General features: G+C 49.1%; 1 protein-coding gene across 2 annotated transcripts in view; it reads left to right on the forward strand.

Moving 5' to 3' along the window:
- Positions 1-14,414, forward strand: part of Fxyd6 (FXYD domain containing ion transport regulator 6) — a 30,799-nt gene extending 16,385 nt beyond the window's left edge. Inside the window, exons 2-8 of one of the 2 annotated variants that reach the window (XM_059267745.1) lie at positions 7,991-8,050; positions 8,629-8,667; positions 8,772-8,846; positions 9,669-9,705; positions 10,374-10,423; positions 11,300-11,349; positions 13,175-14,414. In XM_059267745.1, the coding sequence (XP_059123728.1) occupies positions 7,996-8,050; positions 8,629-8,667; positions 8,772-8,846; positions 9,669-9,705; positions 10,374-10,423; positions 11,300-11,328 (285 nt within the window). In that variant the 5' untranslated portion in view covers positions 7,991-7,995 and the 3' untranslated portion in view covers positions 11,329-11,349; positions 13,175-14,414. The remainder of the gene's footprint in view (positions 1-7,990; positions 8,051-8,628; positions 8,668-8,771; positions 8,847-9,668; positions 9,706-10,373; positions 10,424-11,299; positions 11,350-13,174) is intronic. The other variant, XM_059267746.1, reaches the window with a different exon arrangement.
- The last annotated feature ends 8,111 nt before the right edge of the window (positions 14,415-22,525 follow it).

The following is a 22,525-nucleotide window of genomic DNA, read 5'->3' on the forward strand; positions in this document are numbered from 1 at the left end:
CTTGAGGTGGTTGTAAGTGCTGCCTAACCTAACAAATTACTGCAAACTTACCAGCTGAGCACACATAGATCAGATATCTCATACATGGGATGTGGCTCAGTAGATAAGAGCACTGCCACACAAGTATGAAGACCTGAGTTTGAATCCCCAGCCCCAACATAAAAACCAAATGTGGCCATGAATGTGCCTGGAACTCCAATTCTTTGAGGGCTAGAGATGGGTTGCCGGCTGCCGGTCAAACTCCAGCTTCAGTGAGAGACCCTGTCTCAAAGGAATAAGACACAGGGTGATATAGCAGGATGCCTGACAGCCTCCTTTGGTCTCCATGTGTGCACGTGGGCATGCCACATGGGCGTGCATGCCCCTGCAACACATGAAAGAAAGCCTTGTTTAGCCTAGCTGCATTCCACTTCAGAATCTCACCAAACTAGTGTAGGTGTAAGCTGGAGTTCTAGTTTGACATGAAGACTGACTAGGGAGGGCTCTGCTCACTGGAAGAATTCATCTCTACATGGCAGATGAATGGAGGTCTTTATTCTCTTGCTGGCTATTGGCCAAGGGCTACTTTGAGCTGCTAGGGGCTCCCCACAATCTCTTGCCGTGTGTTCCTCTCTGTAAGCCTGCTCACAACAAGGCTGCCTACCCTTTAATATCCAGCTCGCTAAGACTGAGTCCTAGAAATAAGCACCCTGGGAGTATCAGCCCATTGCGGGTACCATGTTGCAACTCCAGCCTGATTTGTTACCTTTCTGGTTGCTGTGATGAAATACCCAGCAGGAAGCAGCCAAAGGAGTAAATGGTTATTGTGGCTTATGGTTCAAGGGGATACGGTCTATCCTGGCAGGGAAGGGTTTAGTCGCAGGAATAGGAGGACAGCTGGTCATGGTCCCTCAAACATATTTCAGTTGTAGTCAGGAAGGAAAGAGAGATGAAGCTGGTGTTCAGCTCACTTTTCTCTGTTTTATTCCACTCAGGACCTTAGCTCATTGGATGGAGTCTTACCACCTCAATTCCTCACAGTCATGCCCGGAGACTTGTTTCCATGGTGATTTTAGATCCCCCCCCCCTTGAGTTGACAATCAAGCTTAACCATAACATGCCTCTGTTCAACGGGATGGGGTCACATCAGAACATAGAAGGTTGAAGCTGCTGTGGCTCTCCATGGGATTTGTCTGTCCACCAAGAGGGAAAATGAAGACATTTTCAGATACATAAAAACAGAGTTTACAGTGAATACGTCTTTATTAAAGGATATTCTTTAAAAGAAGTTGGTCTTCACAAGAAGGAAAACAATTTGAAGGGAGACTCGGGATTAGAAAAATAGTTTTACCTGGTGAATATGTTGTAGTATTGATTTCATATCAAATTACCCACCAAACTGCAGCTTTAAATAACTGACCTTGGTTATTTTGCATAGTTTCTGCAAGTCAGTAATCAGGGAAAGGCTTAGCTGGGTGGGTCTGGGTTGAAGAGGTTACAGCCAAGCTCCCCACCCAGGTAGAGGTCATGGGAGGCTGGGCCACCTGCTTGTAAGCTTACTTGCTTGGTGGTTCAGGGCAGGCCAAATCCTAGTAGGCTTTGGGACCAAGACCCTTAATTCCTTGTCACCTGGGCTTCTTTGCAGGGGTGCCCAAGTATCCTTAATAGGCCCAACACAAGGTTCTGGAGGGCCATCATCCTTGTCAGTGAATCTGATCAAATAGTATCTATTTCATAGGAGTTTTAAAAACCAGTAACTATTACACAAAGATGGAATATAAATCAAGAAAACCACTAAATGGGGGCTGGAGAGATGGCTCAGAGGTTAAGAGCGCAGACTGTTCTTCCGGAGGTTTTGAGTTCAATTCCCAGCAACCACATAGTGGCTCACAACCATCTGTAATGAGATCTGGTGCTCTCTTCTGGCATGCAGGAGGACCACTGTATCCTAATAAACAAATCTTAAAAAAAAAATAAAAGAAAGAAAACCACTCAAAGGCCCAGCTAATGGGTGATAAGACAACTTAAAACTTCCTAGTAGATTATAGGGGTAAATTTCTTAAGTCTTTCCTGATTATGGCATATCTTAAGATTTCTGGTTCAGTTTTGGGTAAGTCAAACTGTCAAACTCATTAACATAAAAATTGAAATGATTGTACTTGCTGAGCATATATAAGTTCTCGCCAAAGAAATTCACAATAGTCTAAGCACGTGTGGAATATAACTTTTAATAACTGACAAGAGCAATTTAAGGAAGGAAGAGCTGCTTTGGTTCACAGTCTAACAGGGTAGTCAGTCACAGCAGGGAAGGGATGGCGGCAGGAGCCTGCAGCTGGCCACATTGCATTGGCACTCAGGCGGCAGAAAGAAGACAGGAAGTGAGGTGAGGCTGTAACCATCAAGTCCTCTAGAGTATTGATTCTGAACCTGTAGGTCATGACCCCTTGGGATTACATATCGGATATCCTGCATATCAGATATTTACATTATGACTAGTAAAAGTAGCAAAATTACAGTTATGAAGTAGCAATGGAATAATGTTATGGTTGGGGGTCACCACAGCATGAGGAACTGTTAAAGGGTTGCAGCATTAGGAAGGCTTAGAATCACTGCACTAGAGAGACTCACCTCCCAAAAGTTTCACAACTTTACAAAAGAATGTCACAGGCTAGGGACCAAGTGTTCAAACATGAGCCTATGGGGGTTGAGCATTTCAAATTCAAACTGCAGTAGATCTCCAAGGCCTAACTTCCAAATAGCACTGATAATGAGGATTAAATTTTCAAACAATAAACTTCTAGAAATCACAACACATTACCAAAACCATGCAAGGTCAATACAGTAAAATAAAATTCATGCACCTAAGAGCAAAAATCCTAAGACTAACACCAAGCCAAGTCCACCCATGTATTTAAAGGATATTACATTGGTTTTATCCCAGTTTTAACATTAATACTCCATATACAAAAGTTATTTGCTTGATCTGGGGGGGTGGTGGCGCACACCTTCATTCCCAGCACTCGAGAGGCAGAGGCAGGCAGATCTCTGAGTTTGAGGTGAGCCTGGTCTACAGAGTGAGTTCCATGACAGCCAGGGCTACACAGAGAAACCCTAATCAAATAAATAAAAAACAAAACAAAACAAAAATTATTTATTAGATTAAAAAGGGAAAACCCACCATATATACATAACACTTATTCATAATTAATATAAAACAAATCTTGGAAACCCAGTGTTAGAGGAGAATTTTCAAGACATTAGAACTCCATTTTAAATCAGTAATAAGTAACGAGACCAAATTTGTGTACATGTGTGTAAATGTGTGTGTGAATATGTGTGTGTGATCACTGTTTCTCTACTGTTTTCACTTTAAGTCTTAGTGCACTAAGACAAGAAATAGAAATAACCTGTGTGCCAGTTAGAAAGAGGAACCCCACTCAATCATTTGTCTGTCTATAATGAAAACCCAAAGGTATCTGGGTAAATTATTAGAAACAAAAGAGCTTAAGATTACTGTATTTAAGACAATAGATAATAATCAATTATTTTGCTCCATACTACCCAATATGTTAACATTTAAAATAGCAATATAATTTATAATGTACCCTGAGTGGATCTAACACCTATGTGAAGGCATCATGATATTTCACTAGAGAATATTGACAAGGCCCTGGAAAAGGAAAAAATGTATAAATCTTGAGGCAATTGGAATCAGGAATATGTCAGTTTCACCCAGTCGCTCCAGGTAGATTCACGACAGTTCTCATGAAAATCCCAACGTCTTAAGTGAGGTTGATATATTCTTGCATTTATATATGTGAGCAAAGGTCCGGAAGAGTGACGCAGTCTCAAAGAATGAAGAGAAAAGGATGGAAGACTCTCTTACAACATGGCAAGGTTATTAAAAAGTTGCAGAAACAGACAGAGGTATCAATTTTTAATGCAGTTACCGTCGTCCACAGGGAATACATCCCGAGACCCCTGGAGATGATTGACATCTGAAACCAACTAGTATCGAACCCTAAGTATGCTGTTTCCTAGACATATTCACTTCTGGTGATGTTTTACTGTATAAGTTAGGCATAGAAAGATGAACAACACCAGGGCTGGAGGGATGGCTCAGCACTGGCTGCTCTTCCAGAGGGCCCGGGTTCAGTTCCCAGCATCCACATGGCAGCTCAAGATTGTCTGAACTCCAGTTCCATGTGATCCAACACCCTCACATAGACATACATACAGGCAAAACACCAACGTGCGCGCGCGCGCGCGCGCGCACACACACACACACACACACACACACACACGTATGTATGTATATATAAATTTAAGAAAAGATTAACACCACCACATAGAGCAATTATATAACAACATACTATAATAACAATTCTTAAATATGGATTCTCCTTCAACGTATCTTATTGTATTTTCTTGACTAAGCACCTTATAGTTTTTTGGTGTATTTGTGTTTGCATCTGTTATGTTAGAAAGGGTTACTTAACCACAAGCACAGTAACACAGAACAGTTGGTCTGATAAAAGAGATGGTCCTAAGTGATTAATGGCGGGTAATATGTAAGTGTGGAGATGTTGGACCAGAAGGATGATTCACATTCTGGGGCAGGATGGAGTGGGACCATGAAATTTTTCACCATGATTCGTAGAATGGTGTGCCATAAACTGTATGAATCATTTATTTCTGGAATTTCCCATTCAATAATTTCAGACCACAGTTGACAAAAGGCAATAGAATCCATGGGAAGTAAGAAGGGTACTAAGACAAATTAACCAATACATCCCAAGAAGAGGCCAGGAAATACCTCACAGTCAAGCAAAAACCAGACTTGCGGTGGTACTGTTATGGCATACCATAAGGAAGGGGGCTGGCAGTTACAAATGGTTCTGGGACACCTGGTTATCAGAATGGGAGACAAGTAAGACTTAGACCGCTAGCTCACACCTCACTTCCAGTGGAATACAGGTGTAAGTGTAGCTGGGCGCGGTGGTGCATGCCTGTGGTTCCAGCCACTCCTCCAGATGCTGAGGGTCACAAATCCAGAGGTTTAAGACCACTCTGAGAAAAAAAACCTTAATGTGAAAGAATAAGTTTTAAAAATTTCAGAAGGAAATTCGTACAGACCTGAATGTGTGAAGAAATGTCTTAAATAAGACACATAAATCATTGCATGCAGCCATATTCCAATTGAGAAATTCTGTGCATTGTAGGGCAGTTTTTAAAAGTAAAGACCGGGCCAGCAAGACAGTCTAGGAGATGGTAGTGCCTACCATCAAACCTGACTACACGAGTTTGAGTTTGATCCCATCACCCACGTGGTAGGAGAGAACCACCTTCCTTCAAGGTGTCATCTGACCTACACACACACACACACACACACACACACACACAATAAAATGAATAGATGTAAAAAAAATTCTTCAGTAAAAAAATGACTCAGGCATTGAGAGGAGATTTTGGAATATTCAATAACTGAGGTTTAGTGTCAAGATTGAGAAAATTATTTGAAAATGGAAAAAAAAAAGGAAAGTCCCATCTCGGATAAAGAAACAGAAACAACAAACACCCAGATTTAACGCCACATTTTATGTCTCTAGATTGATATAAATTATGATTACTGATAATGTCAAATACTGGTTAGGATGGAGAGTAACAGAGTTAAATCACATCATGCTGGTGGGGTGTTAAAATGGTAATAACCTCCATAGAGAACAATTAAAACCGTGTAACAGTGACAGTTTGTAGCCTAAGCTGTGACTTCAAAGCTATGCTCGCTCTAGGCCGTCATTTCTGGGCTGCAGCATGAGACTTGTCAAGGGACCCCATCATATTTCTTGCAAAAGGAAACTGAACAGGGGAGTCCATCATTCACAGTAAGTGGTGTTTGGTGGCCGTGTTTTCTAGTATCCACAAATGTGTTTCCACTGATCTGTAATGTATATCCTGTTCCTTTTGAGAGTGGGTGCTCAAAATTGTTAAAAACCTCTCAACTGTATATGGCCCGCGCAGCACGCACGTAAGTCCATAGCTATATCATTTAGAGTTAGCGATGTCTTTTTAAAGAGACCAGACATCCATCAGCAAGACAATGGAGCACTACACAGTAATTTGCCTTCACAATGAAATATCACATGTTAAACATGAATTAACTATGGTTCTGTGTAATAGTATAGATAGAACTTCAGAACAATGTTGATCAAAGCATGTCTCGGGAGACTATAAATATTATATCGTAATTATAAAGCTAAAAAAGAAGGAAAAGGCTATACTAGGGGCTGGGGAGACAGGCAGTCACTAGAGTGTTTGCCTCAAGCCTGAGGACCTGAGTTTGATTCCTGGAACGTATGTTTAAAAAAAAAAAATCCAGAAAAGCCAGGTGGAGTGGGAGCTAACTGTGGTCTCAGCACTGAGAAGGTGGGAGTTAGGAGGATTGCTGGGATTTGCTGGCCAGTCAGCCTAGCTAAATCGAATCTGTCAACTCCAGGGTCAGCAAGTGACCCTGTCTCAAAAGACAAAGCTCAGGGTAGTTGAGGAAGATGTCTGACGTTAATCTCTTGGGTCCACATGCGCGTGTGCATGCCCTGTTCGGACACTGAACATTTACATATGCACAAAACCACACTAAAGTGACGTGATTGGATATATATGTCAAGCATAATTTTAAGAAGAGCAAGGTGTATATGTTCATACAGTGGGGGGTTATTCTTTCTCTGCTGTCTACATTTGGGTGGGCATGGTTCTGGGTACAGCTATGCTGCCCTCTGGTGTCTGACTGGTGAATGGCAGCAAAGCCGCTTGTTAGAGTGAGCAGGGCCGGGACCAGACTAGTCAAGTTGTAGCCAGGCTTATCCTACCCGGAAAATTTTGAGCAGCTTTGGACACTCCTGATTTGAGTTCTTCTCCCTTCTCCTCACTCTGTACTACTCTCTGAACCTGAGAGTAATGAGTGTAACTCCACTGATACGTGTCTCGGGTGAAGCCAATTGACCCTGCTCTTGACTCTGCCCATGTGTCCCATCCTGGTCCCTCACCTCATCCCCAGGATTCAGCAGCAGAGTACTCAGTGTCTTCCAGGGAAGGAGGGACTGGGGGCTGATGCTCATAAACCTTTGTCCACATTCCCTTTATTCAGTCAAGTCACCTTTTGGGAGATGATGATCTGGTCCTCTAGAGGAAGCTGATGGATACAGAGGAAACAGCTTGGGGGAAGGGGGACGCAACTTAATGAGGTCATATGTGGGTGTCAGGGTTTGCCAAATAGAGTTTGGGGAACAGAGGGTGCCTTCCACTCATTGACTGGACTACAGGTTGGTATCAACACTTCCTAGAGGCTGGAGAGACAGCTCAGTGCTTGAGAACGCTTACTGTTCTTCCAGAGGACCAGCACCCACATTAGGCAGCTCACAACTGCCTGTCACTCCAGCTCCAGGAGATCTGATGCCCTGGATCTTCTAGCCACCAGGGATGTCTGCACACATATAGCAAACATGCATAGACACACACACACACACACACACACACTATATATAATTTTAAAAAAAGACTTCCTGGTAGTCTGTTAACTGTGGGAGCTGGACCAGGAGCCCCACATCTTAATGAGGCTGGGCGATACTGGGACAGTCATCTCCAAAGTCCTTGGGGTGTTAAAGCTTTGACCCAGAAGCCCCATGCTAAATGAGTTACTGAGCCATCGTATGACCTTGGCCCTGCTGTTCCCTCTCTGAAGGCTATTTATTGTCACCAAGCTTCCGGTTACAGGCCGGCAGTGTGGACGTATCACAGTGCATGCTAAGTGTTCTGATTCATCTGGCATAGTAGAGCTGACCAGGCAGAGCTCTCTGAGTCTGATAAGGCAATGGGTACATCGGTCCTGGTGATCTGAAGTAGCTTCGGGTCACACATGCTCCCCGCACAGCTAAGGCTGGGATGAGTCCCGTTCAGGGTGATGGTTTGAGGAAGGTCTTCTGCCCCAGAGTAATGTCTTCCTCTTTTATCCCAGACACCATGGAGACGGTGCTGATCCTTTGCAGCCTGTTGGCCCCTGCGGTCCTGGCTAGTGGTAAGAGTCCATTAGGACCTAGCTGTGCCCAGCTGGCAGCCATAGCCCTTCCTGGTAGAAGGTTCTGGTCCTTTTGAATATTAGGGTTGAGAGGCAGCTTCACACCTGACCCGGGACCTTTCCTTCAGTCAGCAGAGAAAAACAGACCCTAATTGAGGTGTCGCTCACTGCTCACCACATGGGTCCAGCTGCCCTTCTGTTAATCTCTCCAGATACCTTGGGCTCCTATGGATCTGCAGCCTAGACTCTAATTGGCCCACCCTGACCATATATGCAAGTCATGAGTACCCCTTGGTCTCAGTTTCCCCATCCGTCACTAGATGACAGATAGATCTGGCCTTTCGGTGAATAAAGGGCATGCTGTGACCTCAGGACCCCACTGTGGCTCTGAGTCATACCTGCTCTGTGCCCTGGGTGTGGACTCTAACCTCTGGAAACCCATCTTCTATGATCTCCCATATCTGCCCACAGTCCTGCTTCACGAGGATCCTTTAGTGGGGCCGGGGAACGGTGGGAAGGTGAGACATCACAGGAGGCAACCATGCCTTCCTCTTGACCATGTCTCTCTATTTTCCCAGCAGCTGAGAAGGAGAAAGAAAAGGATCCATTCTATTATGGTGAGTGAGCTCAGCCGCCCTGGGGTGTGGCCCCGTCCGAGAGGGACAGGCATGTTCTCCTGGCTCTGCCCCTCCTCTACCTCATATCCCTGGTTCCTTTGCAGACTACCAGACCCTGAGGATTGGGGGATTGGTGTTTGCTGTGGTCCTCTTCTCTGTTGGGATACTCCTCATCCTCAGTAAGTCTGTCCCCTTCTCTCTGTGGCTGTTAGACAGATGGGGGCAGTATACAAGCTTAGCCATTGTGTCTATGGCAAAGGGGAAGGTCTGCCTCTCCATGGTATCTCCAGGACCAATACAGGACGGGGCACGTAGTAAGTGCTCAGTGAAACAAGGAAGGTGAGCCTAGAAAATGTAGGTTAGAACAGACATAGATAAAAAGAGCAGGCCGCTCTCTGCATCCCTAGGGCAGGAGTTTGGCCATCCCAGGAGAGCGATGCCATTCTCCTAATGCCCTAGGAATGTGTCCCTATGTGTTTCCCCCACGAGCAGTGGCGTGGAGCGCACCTGATTATTTCTGCTCACTGTATGAAAGGGCAAAGTTCATCATAGTGAGCAGGCATGGTGGAGCAGCTTGGTCCGTGGTAGCAGCCATTTGTGGCTTGTTCTCACTAAGACTGACCAGGAAGCAGAAAGCTCAGGATATATCCAGGGGCAGCTATCACCTCTAAGACCTGACCCCAACAATCCACTTTGGTTAGCTAGACCCCGCCCCAAAGATTTCTTCCTCCCACAAATAGCACCCCCACTGAGGATCAGGTATTTAGACACGACTGCCTGTGGGTTACCTTTGCCATCTAAACCATAGCACCTGGCCTCAGTTGACCCCTCCTCGCTGCTCAGGTTGCTCCATGCAGTGGTGCAGGCATTCACTGCCTGTGTCTGGCAGTGCCTTTGGCCTGTAGGGGTTCGCAGTAGATCTTCTACGGCCCAGGTGGCTGGGAGCTTGACCTTGAGCTGGTGTTGGGAGCGTGACTTAGAATGGTTTCTTTGTGTTTCAGGTCGCAGGTGCAAGTGCAGTTTCAACCAGAAGCCCAGGTAAGGGTGCCAGGGCTGTGGCCAATGGGGGCAACAGCGGAAGGGCCAGGGAGAGGCTGTAGTGTGAACCCAGTGGGTTGTCTCAGAGAGAGAGAGTGTGGGAGGCCGAGGTATGAACCTGGGAATTTCCAAGTGACTTTGGAACAAAGGAGAGGTCACAACCTGGAGGGTAGGCCTCAGATGTAAATAGGGGGAGGAATGCTGAGTAAGAACCTTGTCTGGAGGCCTTTGAGACAGCCAGGCTTGCTAAGAGGGAAGCAGAGGACCTCATGGCTGCTCTGAGGTGCAGGGCTGATACACTGCCCCTGCTTCTCATCTCTTCCTGAGGCTCTGCGCACTGCATAGACACCTGACCTCCTTTCTACACCACATAAGGTTACACCCCATTCATTAAAGCAGCCACGGTGGCCATGGACCTCAGAAGCCAGAGTCTGTGGCAGCCCTACCTGGGGGCAGACACTGAAGGGTACCCATAAGTTCTCTTTGCCTCTATCCCTATCAGTCCTGACTTCTCCATTCACCTCACATGTCCCATGGTAGAGTGTTTGAATCCTTCAGGGGGCTTGGGGGAGGATGGGTTCCAGAGGCCCTTCTTCAGTGAAGAGAATGGGGATACTCTGTAGTTTGCCCTGGACACCGGTGACAGAGTGTCTCTCCTCTTGTCCTAGGGCTCCCGGGGATGAAGAGGCCCAGGTGGAGAACCTCATCACTACAAACGGTAAATGCCATGGCAGGGTGCCAGGGGAGGGACTGGACTGGGTGCCTGCCATGAGCTGCTTTGGGGTTCAGCAGACATGCCTCTGAGGTGCCAGGAGAGGGCTCTCCAGGACCTCTGTGATGTTAGCACTGCATCCATACCTTGTTTTACCTTCACCACAGTGGCTCTGCTTTAAACCGCAGCAGCAGCTACTAAGGCTAGCCTGGGGGGAATTCTGTTCCCCCAGACAATGGCTCTGTGGCTGCCGCTAAAGGTAGTTCTAACTAAACCTCTCTAGTTCTAATAGAACTGGAGGCTCAAAGGCTAGGGTGAAAACCTGCCAGCTCAGAGAGTTAGAGGAGCAACTGGCTAACTTTCTCTCTTTGCAGACGTCCTGGAAGCCACTCCCTTCCACACCGCCCCAACAACAACAACAGTACCCCACACTAAGCGCTCCTCTTCGATACACTTCCTGTCAACCAGTTGCTAACCTCGCCTCTCTGAGCCCAGGTTAATTTTATTTAGTTAACGCAAATGCAACCCATCTTTACATAGTTAACAAATACAGCATGAACAAATGTAACAAACACATCTTGGCCTGGTTAAACAAATATTTCACAAGAGACAGACTACTGGTGATAGTCACTGTAGACAGAATACCTGTTTCATACCAGGCAGACTCCATCTTTACCTGTGTGCTAAGCCCCGAGAGGTAACCGTCATTACCCATATTCAACAACCTAGGTCCAAGTTCTTGTAACCAGTGACCGTCAGGGCATGGATTGGCACCACATCTCAGTGACTCAGAATCCTGGTATCAGGCATAAGCGAGGGTTCAGCTTGGAGCATCCCCTGGGTGAGCAGCCGCACACTACATCTGTCTGCTTTCTCTTGCAGCTGCGGAGCCCCAGAAGGCAGAGAACTGAAGTGCAGCCTCCAGCAGGAAGGTAGATGCTCTGTACCCAGTCCCCTGCTGTCTCACCAGGCTTCACTGAGTTTGGGCGGGAGCATCAGGCTAACATCTTCATGGGGCTCTTCTCACCTGTTCACTCTTAAGTGTCTCTCAGAGGTGGAGGAGGAATGGTGGACAGCCCAGTCCCAGAGACGCTGAGGTGTCCCTCACCCAAACACAATCAGGGCTTCCAAACAGCCTCGGGGCCAGGCTCATATGGTACTGTCCCAGCTACCCCAGGGATGTGACTTGGGTGGGAATCACTAAGTGAAACTTCCATATCAACATGACATTGAGAATGGCTTCCAATAGTGAGCTGAAAACCACTTACACACACACACACACACACACACACACACACACACACACACACACTGAAACTTACTATTCAAAAGTAGGGAAAATAATATGCCTCCTCCCATCTGCACTGTCCTCAACATTTGGGGCTCACTGTGTGTTCATTTCCGTTACTCACTGTAGGGTGTGCCAGAGAGTACATGGTGATTGGATAAATCTGCAGTCAGCAGGCCATATAGGAACTTTCTGGAGCCTACCAGGAGAAATAGGACATGCCGGGCTGGCCCCGTTTATAATGGAACAACTTGTAGTCAGAGAAAGCCATTCAGATAGTGTCCTAGTCAGGGTTGCTATTGCTGTGGTGAAACACCATCCCCGAAAAGCAAGTTGGGGAGGAAAGGGTTATTTGGTGTAAGCTTCCACTTTGAAGGAAGTCAGGACAGGAACTCAGGCTGGACAGGAATCTGGAGGCAGGAGCTGATGCAGAGGCCATGGAGGGGGGCTGCTTGCTGGCTTGCTCAGCCTGCTTTCTTATAGAACCCAGGGCCGCCAGCCCACATGTGTCTCCAACCACAGTGGGCTAGACCCTCCCCCATCAACCACCAATTAAGAAAATGTCCTACAGGCTTGCCTACAACCACAGTCATGGAGGCATTTTCTCAGTTGAGGTTCCCTCCTCTCAGAGGACGGTAGCTTGTGTCAAGTTGACTCCAAACTAGCCAGCACAGACAGCATGTGACAAGCTGGGCCCCGAGTCCAGGTCTCTGTGGCTATAGGTTAGGCTCACCCACAACACCCACTCACGTGTGGTCTGGATGGCAGCCCGTGGGATATACAAAGGCAAGAAAGCCAGTTTGTCCCCTCACTTGTGCCCCAGACTCCACACAATAAGGTGTAATGGACAAGTGCACACCTCTAGCTCAAGTTGTCAATTAAAGGCTTTCTCAAGCCGGGCATAGCAAAGCATACCTGTAAACCCAGTCCATGGGAGATAGAGACTGAAAGGTCAGAAGTTCAAGGTCAATCTTGACTAACAGTGAGTTTGAGGTTAGCCTGGGCTACATGGACTCTGTCTTAAAAACAACAACAAACTAAACAAAACATAAAACTCTCTTGTGTCCTGGACCCCAGCCTTTTCCATGATGGCTGTACTACCATGAACCTGTGTAGTATTTTAATTTCTTACAGTTGCCTGAACCTCCACAGGTCAGCCCCAGACAGCAGAGCTCACTGCATCCATCTTTGGGATGGTTGTCTTAAAGACACATGACCATTTAAACAGGGGTCTGTCAAAAACTCCAGCCCAGAAAGAAGCCACACCCCCACACACCGGCCTCTGTCTGCCTTCCCTGCCTCTCAGGCTCGTCTGTTCTACAGGACCTTGAGGCTTCACCTTGAGGCTTCAAGGGCATGCCATCCGGGGCATTCATGGGCAAAGGGACTGTGCTGAAGGTGGAGAGAGGACCAGGTATGGGTACCAGAAAGGATCTGAGGTTTTTAATGTGAGTTCTCTGCCTCTGCAGCCTCTGGAAGCCAAGACCAGCTGCCTGATCCTTTAGAGGCTGGTGTCAAGGCTTGAGAAAACCGGCTACTTCAGACCAGATCTTTCCCCAGGAGAAGCCAAGAACGTGTGTTCCCTGCGCCTCTCCCTGTCCCCACTAACCCCAGTCCTGTACTTAAAGATGCAATGCTCACAGCCCTTCCCTGTTCACTGGAGCCAGGGCTCTGGCCCCTTTCTGTGCTGTGTCTATGTGTGTCTGTGTGTCTGCTGACTGTGGTCTTGTGGCTACTCATCTGTGGATCTCATTGTTCCCGTGAACTATGTGTGTGCTCCCTTTCCTGGGAGGGGCTGGGCCATGCCGCCATCCATGCCTCGTGCCCTCCTGTGGCCCCCATCCCCTCTTGCTCTCTGGAGTCTGCTCTGCCCCTGAGAAGCCCTAGTCCCATCTCTGGATTTAGGTTTGAGGGAGTGTGGTACCCAGGACAGGAGTCCCCAGCTGCCTTGGGACTGAGAAGTGTGTATCATCGTTGTTGCCCTTTTTCATGGACTCAGAAGAAACTTGCTCCCGATTCCACCAGTCTTGAAGGTCTGTCAGCAGTGGGAGATGCCGAGGATTGCCTTCCTGCAGGCCTCCTGGGGTCCTTTCCCTTTTAGGATGGCCACTGCAGAGTCCCAGTTTGCCCTACCCTTTGCAGAACACCCAGGAATTCCAGGTCCAGGGCTTCCTCTTGCTTCTGGGGAATGTGCTCCTCACATACCTTCTGAGCAATAACCCCGTAGGCTCTGGAATCCTTCTGCCTTTGCCCATCTTCTCTGCTTCTGAGACTTTCCTTTCTAGCCTAATTCATGTGACCTGAGGATTCCTTCCTTCTCTGAAGCGGGTCTCTGGCAGGGGATGGCCGAGGGGATGGACGACAGAGAGCGTGGGGGTGGGTCTGCCTCTCTGCCTTGTGGTGTGGGTCTGCTGCAGCTTCCTTTCTCTGCCTGTCAGGGGTCAGAGTGGAGAGGGATGGAAGGGTGCGGGAGCAGCAGGGCTGCGGGTCAGAGATCAACAGGGTACGTACAGCCTGGGTGTGCAGCGAAGGCCAGACGTCATTGAAGGTCATCAGAGTGAAAACTCAAACCAGACCCCGCCCCACCTGTCCATTGTGTTCCCTTGGAAACTAACCAAGCCACACTGTGTACCGGGACTGCTGATCTCCGTCTTGTGATCTGTCCTCTGACAACAGAAAAATACGTAAATAAAACATTGTTTCCTAGTGGCTCCGATTGGCTTCCTTTCCTCTGAGAGTCTGAGGGTTTGGGGACCTTAAAAGACAAGAGAGCCTGTCCGAAGTCAGAGGAAGGAGGTCAAGACTGAAGGATGCTGGGGAGGTGCCAGGCAGTTTGGGCCTCTTTCACAGAGGGCTCATAAAGCCCAGCTTTGGACCCCATCTCCTCTGCTCCCCTTTCTACAGGTCCCTGGTCTCAGGTTCTTCTCACAGCAAGGCAAGTTAGAGTAGAAAGTAGCCACAGAAGCTTAGTGACATAGTGACAGAGTATAGAAAGGAACTTGTGAGCCTCCCAAAGACATTCCCATTGAGTTTGGTGACTTTTTTTTTTTAAGTACTGTTGCCCAAACAAACACAGCTGCAGGCAGATCCCATTTGAAGGTAGCAAGCTCACCCCTGTGCGCTGCCCAGTCTCCAGCCTTCTGTGTGTCTTGGGTAAAACACAACGCCTGCAGGGTGAGGAATAAGCCGTGTCCTAACCTGAGAATGTCCAGAACATCTTAGGATCTCAAGAGAACCTCTAATGTCCCTGTGAGGTTTCTGGGTTGCTTCCAACCACAGGGCTGCACAACACAGGTTTGCGGGAGCAGATGGGGCCGCCCTCTTGCTAACGATCTCAAGACCTGCTTGGGGCATTTCCCACACATGCTCTCACCTCTGCCCTTGGTGTGTTTTGCCCCTGGGGATTCTGAAAAGCTGAAGTCTTTCAGCAGGGATCAAGGTTAATATTGTCAAGCCAGTGATGGCAGGGGTTCAGATGTCTCTGGTCATGTGTGGACTTGGTAAGGAAGCAGATGAGCTCCGTTCACGGCACACTCGGGCATCAGGGAGTTCATGGCCGTGCAGGTGACTGAGACCCTGAGAGGCCCCAGACACACAAAGGATTGTGGGTATTGTGCAGGGTTACTAAACCCAAACCATTAAACTCTAAAGTCCAGTGAGAGGCTCCGACCTCCCTTTGTCGTACCAATGAGAGGGAGTAACTGTTGTTTTACTCTGTGTCTACAATGGTGACTGTGGCTTTGCAAGGTCTCTAAAAGCTCCCACTTAGTTTGCCTGGTGTCCTGGCTGGTTTTGTGTCAACTTGACACAAGCTAGAGTCATCAAAGAGGAAGGAGCCTCAGTGAGGAAATGTCTCCTTGAGATCCAGCTGTAAGGCATTTTCTCAATTAGTGATCAATGGGGGAGGGCCTAGCCTATGGTGGGTGGTGCTATCCCTGGGCTGGTGGTCCTGGGTTCTATAAGAAAGCAGGCTGAGCAAGCCTTGGGAAGCAAGCCAGTAAGCAGCATTTCTCCATGGCCTCTGCATCAGCTCCTGTTTGAGTTCCTCCAACGATGGACTATGATCTGGAAGCATAAGCCAAATAAACCCTTTTCTCCCCGACTCACTTTTTGGTCACAGTGTTTTGTCAAAGCAATAGAAACCTGGCAATGATGGCACATGCCTTTAATCCCAGCACTCGGGAGGCAGAGGCAGGTGGATCTCTGTGAGTTTAAGGCCAGCCTGGTCTATAGATCGAGTTTCAGGACAGCCAGGGCTACACAGAGAAACCCTGTCTCAAGGAACCAAAGAAATAAAAAGAAAAGAAAAAAGAACAAAAGAAAAGATACCCTAACTAAGATACCTAGCAACCTGGCTTTATCCTGAGATAGCAGATAGTCTTGTTTGTAGATTCTCTCTGATTCCCTTCAAGGCTGGTCCAGGCCACAGCAGCTGCAGGGGAGCTGGGGGTGGACCCAGGCAGTGTGTCCAGGGCCAGGTGTGCACCACACAGCTGGCATCTGGGGGAAGCTGTGTCAGATAAAGGGAGGGGCAACCCATGGCTCCTGCAAACTTGTCTGTTCCATGTCCTTTCAGGATGTAACCTAGCTAGACCGTACCCCAGGCTGTGCCCTGAGGAGGCACCTGTGGGAGGCCAGTGGTCTGGAAATCAGACCCACAGAAAGGGAAACCTTGACCATCAGAATCGTATAGTAACATCTACCAAGCTCTTTCCAGATGCAGGGGTGGGGCTTCCCGTGAGTCCACCTCCCACACTCACATCAACACTATAACTTCAGGAGGGTGGGGCTGTGCAGGCCACCCAGCCTCTGATACCCAATGCTCCACTGCTTGTGATTTGTTTTCTGCTTTTCCTTTAAGACACGGTCTCAAATAGCCCACACTGGCCTCAAACTCAAAAACAACACAAGCAGCCAAGGATGACCTTAACTTTCTAGTTTTCTGGCCTCCCCCTCCTGACTTGGGGTTACAGATGTGCATGGCCACAGCTGGCTTTTAGTGGTACTGGTGTTTGAATTCAGGACTTTGTGTGTGCCGTGTGAGCTCGTGGCTGACTGAGTTACATCTTCCATCCCTGTGACTTGGTTTAATGTGGCAACTTTACTTGGTTGGATGGGAATGCTACGGTGCCGCTATAAGGGTCAGTGAGTCCCTTGTTCTCAGTGACCTTGAGAGTCCCCCAAATTTGACCTCCCAGAACCTTCCCATCTCATATGAATTTGACCCCAAAGATGTTCAAACCTCTTTGAAAGTTGCTGCTGCTCATTTTTAATGCCACTAATCTGCGCCTGGGTCACCAAACGCTATGGCCCTCAGCCTCTTGAGTGTTTTGTTTATTTTTTTTTCTTGCAGGATGTAGGTTAGAACTGGCCAGACTATTCTTGGAAGAGGAGCAGAGGCAGAGAGCAAAAGTTAACGCTGGCAACAGAGGTGGGAAGAGGGTGCTGGGCTGAAGCACACCCCAAGGCCAAGGGCTCTGCCTGCTCCCCCCTGCCCCGCTTCTGGAAGGCAGGGCTCTGCCCTCCACAGGACTGGCTTGTGAGGAGAACTCTCCAGCTCGGGCTGGTGCTTACCTTGTCCCTTGCTGCTCACCTTGTCCCTTGCTGCTCTGCGCTCCCTTCCCCTGAGGCCCAGGAAAAGCAAGAAAGGTCAGGTGTGTTTGCCCAAGCCAGGGGAGGAGCTTTGAATATACTTGTCTTCAGGCCATAAAGAGGAGGGAACGGCCACCTCTTGCCATTAGTGAGTCATTGCCATCACCCCTAAGCTCCCAGTTGGCAGAATCAACCAGTTCCAGCCAACCACCTGCTGGTTTTCCCAGAGCCAGCACCAGCTCCATGGCCTGGAGCAACAAGAGGTGCCCTGCCAAGGGGCAATGCTGGCATTGATGTCCTGAAGGACTCGGGATAGTGGGTAGGAGGAGCGGACCTTCCGGAAGTGGTCCCTGCCTCAGAGCCTGGGCCCCTCTTCTCCCCAACTGCGTGAGCCTCAGCCCCCACCTCTCCTGTCACTTTCCTTCTCTATGACATCCTCAGGGTAGGGTAGGCCTCCTGCTGGCCGTGTGACTGAGGAAAGCCATTGAGCCAAAGAAGCCTGTACTATACACTATACATACACTATATATACACTATATATACACCATATTATACACTATATATACAAAAGAAGCCTGTACTATATACTATACGTACACTATATATACACACTATACACTGAATTCATCAGTGGTTTCCTGTTACTTCCTTGAGTTACAACAATACAGTAGACATAAGAACACACCACTGAACTTTCTACATGAAGATGCCATGTTACCAGTACTGTCAACACTGGCTGCGAAAGGACTGCCTCCTCATTGACAGCAAGAGTCCCTACCTGTCCCTTAGACCTGGGTTCCAGTCTTGGCTTGTACAAGTATTACCTGCAGCCCCCACTCTGTGAAATAGTGGTACCAAAGCCTGGCTGGCTGTGATGTCAGGAAAAGCAAAGCAGATCTTTGGAACGCTCCAGAACCATGAAACAGAGGGAGTCATTGCCACATGGGGAGGGCTGGATTCCGTCTCAGTGATGGATGGTACAGAGAGTGAGTGGATGTGGTGATCTGTGTATGCCCATAAGCCAGGACAGGATGGTCACAGGCCACACGAAAAGCCACAAGAGTCACATCTGAGGGGAAGGTATGGCTTATGTCCCCAAGGTTCTGCAAAGGCAGTGGCCACAGGGAGCCACTAGAAACAGGTCAGTTCCAGGTGAAGGCCAGGTGTGAGTTCTGAGAAAGTCAAGAATGCATTTCTCTCCAGGCTGTTCTCTGTGTAGGAGGCTGGGCTAATGGGTTCGCCCTTGCCATAACGTGGTGACCTTGAGCCTCAGCAAACATTGCCCTTTGGCAGCTCCCAGAACCACTGTGCCCCACCACTTGGGCGATCTTGAAGGCAATACTTAAGGACTGCGTCTTATGGGGCCCACCTCCTCCAAGCCCTTGATTTATAAGACCCCAGGGAGCTGGCACTTGTGGTCACAGCAGGACACAGGAGCTGGCACTCTTTAGGGCTTGGGATCTCTAGCCAGCACAGATGGGGCCTACAAGGAGCGGCCTCCTTCTCTGCCCAGTATCCATGGGGACCATACCTTGGAGAAGGGGCCTGAGCTCAGAGTCGGGGCTTTCTTGGGGCTTTGAGTTTCCACCCCTTTGAAGCTCCTCTGAGCTATGAATCGACACCACATGGAGGAAATGATGCCGGGGCCTGAAGCGCAATGCTATGGATTCTGGCAGGAAACATCACAAAGCTCTGGCTGGTGGGCCGGAGAGTCCTGTTTCGGGAAGGCTGGTGGTGAGGACCTCTACTCTGATGCTTCCTGTTGGCATTAGGGAGACAATGACCAGCTGGATGTCCCAGCCTGTGACCTCCCTACCCACAAATACAACGGGGACTGTCCACATGGCTGCCCTGAGACTTAAACCTGCCTGGAGGACTTGGGGGAATGAGGCACAGCCACTGAGGTCCCTGTCCCTGTGGGCACAACAAGGATGAAAGAGGGACCCCTCCTTCTAGCTCCAAAGACTGCCTTGGTCTCAGGGTCTTAGAGGACAAAGGAGGGTGGACCTGGGTGTCTCTTTGGGGTTCCGCTCCGGAGAAACCCAACAGAGAAGGAAAACCGGGCCGTTGCCTGCCCCATTCTTTTAAAAAGCAGCAGAGTAGCGTTTTCATGGGCCGTGGAGTAGCATTTCTATGGCCCCCTTGATCCAGACAAGACTCTGAGAAGAATGGAGGCTGAGACACTGATGGCAAGAGCATGCTCTTGTGTTTTTCCCAGGGAAGAAAGGATGCTTGGGGCCAGCGGTGGTGATGGCCGGTGGGGATCCGGCTGGGGCACTGGAACAGGAGGCAGCTGTCAGGGAGTCCTCAGTAGAGGTCAATGGGGCTCCTGCACCATGTAAAGGGATGTAGTGAGCAATCTTATCTCCTGGGGACCCAGCACAGCTTAGGGCAGAGAATGGTACTACCATGGTTGAGACCGTCTTTGGCCAAGTACTTCCCCTAATGACCTCCTCCCACATCAAGCCTCTGAGGTAGGTGTAACCACGAATTTCAGAAGGCAGGATACAGGGAGTCACCCTTCTCCTGGCTCACTGGGTCAGGAGGGCAAGGTCAGTCGACAGAAGGGTTTACAGTGGGGTTGTCTGGCTTTAAGGGGCTGTGTGCTCAGACATGGGAGGAGACACCCCTTCAGCTGCTCTCAGGGGAGCAGGAGACAGGGACCCTTTACAGGGGATTAAGATGTCTCAGAGAGGGCTCCTTGTCCCCAGCATTGGCTAAACCCTGACGATGGTCTTGGCCGGCTGGGAGATGACATGGAAGTTCTGAGGAAAGACCTAGACATGAGTAAGGTCAACTGAGCAGATCTCAGCAGCTCTTAACTTTCACCTGGGTTTTCAGGGTTGGGAGAGGGTGTGTGTGTGTGTGTGTGTGTGTGTGTGTGTGTGTGTGTGTGTGGTGTTTGTGTGTGAGTGTGGTGTGTGTGAGTGGTGTGTGTGTGAGTGTGTGGTGTTTGTGTGTGAGTGTGGTGTGTGTGTGAGTGGTGTGTGTGGTGTGTGTGTGTGAGTGTGTGGTGTTTGTGTGTGAGTGTGGTGTGTGTGTGTGAGTGTGTGCTTTTTGTGTGTGAGTGTGGTGTGTGTGTGAGTGGTGTGTGTGGTGTGTGTGTGTGAGTGTGTGGTGTTTGTGTGTGTGGGGGGAGAGTGAGTGTGGTATGTGTGTGAGTGGTGTGTGTGTGTGGTGTTTGTGTGTGAGTGGTGGTGTGTGTGTGTGAGTTTGAGTGTGGTGTGTGAGTGAGTGTGGTGTTTGTGTGTGAGTGTGGTGTGTGTGTGAGTGGTGTGTGTGAGTATGTGTGTGTGTGAGTGGTGTATGCGTGGGGGGTGTTGGTGTGTGAGTGTGGTGTGTGTGTGAGTGTGGTATGAGTGTGTGTGTTTGAGTGGTGTGTGAGTGTGGGGGTGTTTGTGTGTGAGTGTGAGTGTGGTGTGTGTGTGTGAGTGTGTAGTGTGTGAGTGTGGTGTGAGTGTGGTGTGTGTGAGTGTGTATGTGTGTGTGTGAGTGTGTGTGTGTGGTGTGTGGTGTGTGTGTGTGGTGTGTGGTGTGTGTGTGTGTGTGTCTGTGTGTGTGTGTGTGTGTGTGTGTGTGTGTGTGTGTGTGAGGGTGGGGTGTTAGAGGAGTCTGAGGGCAAGGGTGCTAAGTGCCAGCTGCCTCTCTAGGAGAAACCAGGCCCCATTACCTGCTGCACTCATGTGGCAGACAGGAGAGAAGGTTCCCTTAGGCAAGCTTAGGGGCTATCTGAATCCCTGGAAAATGCTGCCACCTCTCTGTGCTAGGGGAGTGTGAAAGTTTAGAAAGGGTATCTAGGAGGGTCTCTGAGTGAAGCCCATGAGGAAAAACCTGAGGCTGGAGGGAACACCCTGGAGGTTGAGTACTTGAAAACTGTCTGTGCAAAGTCCTGAGGCAGGAATGAGTCCAGGAAGGTCAGAGAGCCTTCAGGGGACAGTGTGTTTGGAAGGGACAGATGAGCAGAAAAGTTGAGGACAGGGTCAGAGGGGACACTAGGGTGAGATTAAGAAGGAACACAAAAGGGTGGCCAGCAAGAGGGCAAGGAGAGGCACTTGCCACAAAGCCTGACGACCTGAGTTCAATTCCTGGGTCCTACAAATTGTCTTCTGTTCTCCAGACATGCACACGATCCAGGCAAACTCTCATACATGCAGTCAATCAATCAATCAATCAATCAATCAGCAAACAAACAAACATAATAAGAAAACTTAGAAAACAAAGAGACACAAGAAGGACTCGAACTTAGAAATAGTATTCAGAGGGTCTTGGGCAGGACAGCGATGGTTTTACAAATGAAGGGCTGGATGGGAGCACAGGGTGCCTTATCAGGGAAGAGGATGTCTGTTTTCACAGCCCTGAGGCTGGGAGGGAACTCGTGGGCCTGTGGGGAAGTGGGGATCCTGCTGAGGTCTGCCGAGGCCACTGGTGCTGCCTGGCTTGGGGAATTTCCACTCAGGGCTCCAGGCTACCTGAAGGTTAAGAGTTCCACTTGGGAACACGTGACAGGGTCACTGGGTGGAGTTGCCCTTCATCTCACAAATGCCTGGGGGTAGGGGTGGGGATGCTGCCAGCTCAGAGCCCTAAGACAGAACTCAGCCAACCCAGAGAACCCGGCTAAGAGGTCAGGCCAGCATTTCAGAGTGCTTCCATCTCCCTGGGGGTATCATTTCTACACCTCTCGGGATGCTACTGTGAGGGACAGAGAAGCCAGTCACCAAGGTGATCAGACCCAGCACTGCCCATGCTCTGCTGGTATCCCTGAGGAATGGCCCATCGCGACGATCATGGGAGCCTCGAGGAGACCCTGTGGTCCAATCTTAGTCAGCCAACAAAGACTTCTTGTAGTGGCCTTGCTCTGGGCCTGTCACAGTGGCCAGGGCACAAAGACCCTGGGAGCCACGGAGCGGCTGTCCTGTTATCCCTTTGTTGACTCCTGGCGCCATCCCAGCCCTGGGGACTGGAAGATATTCTGCCTTTCATCTGCTCCCTTGACAGAAAGTTCAGCCCTCCTCAGAGGACCTCATTATGCGCCGGAACTCTTTCTGGGATCCCATGGGTGCATCCATGCAGGTGTGACATCACGAGTGGGACGTGTCCCCAGGGCTAAGTGAGGAGCTGTAGGTGGAGAGGAAGGACAGGCCACCATGGGAGCACCCTCGAACCAACTGTGGCTCCAGCCATTGCCCACTGGTGGCCAACTGCACCTGGAGCAGTTTCCTGCATCAAGT

Source organism: Peromyscus eremicus, chromosome 7, assembly GCF_949786415.1.
Source record: "Peromyscus eremicus chromosome 7, PerEre_H2_v1, whole genome shotgun sequence".
NCBI classification, from domain to species: domain Eukaryota; kingdom Metazoa; phylum Chordata; class Mammalia; order Rodentia; family Cricetidae; genus Peromyscus; species Peromyscus eremicus.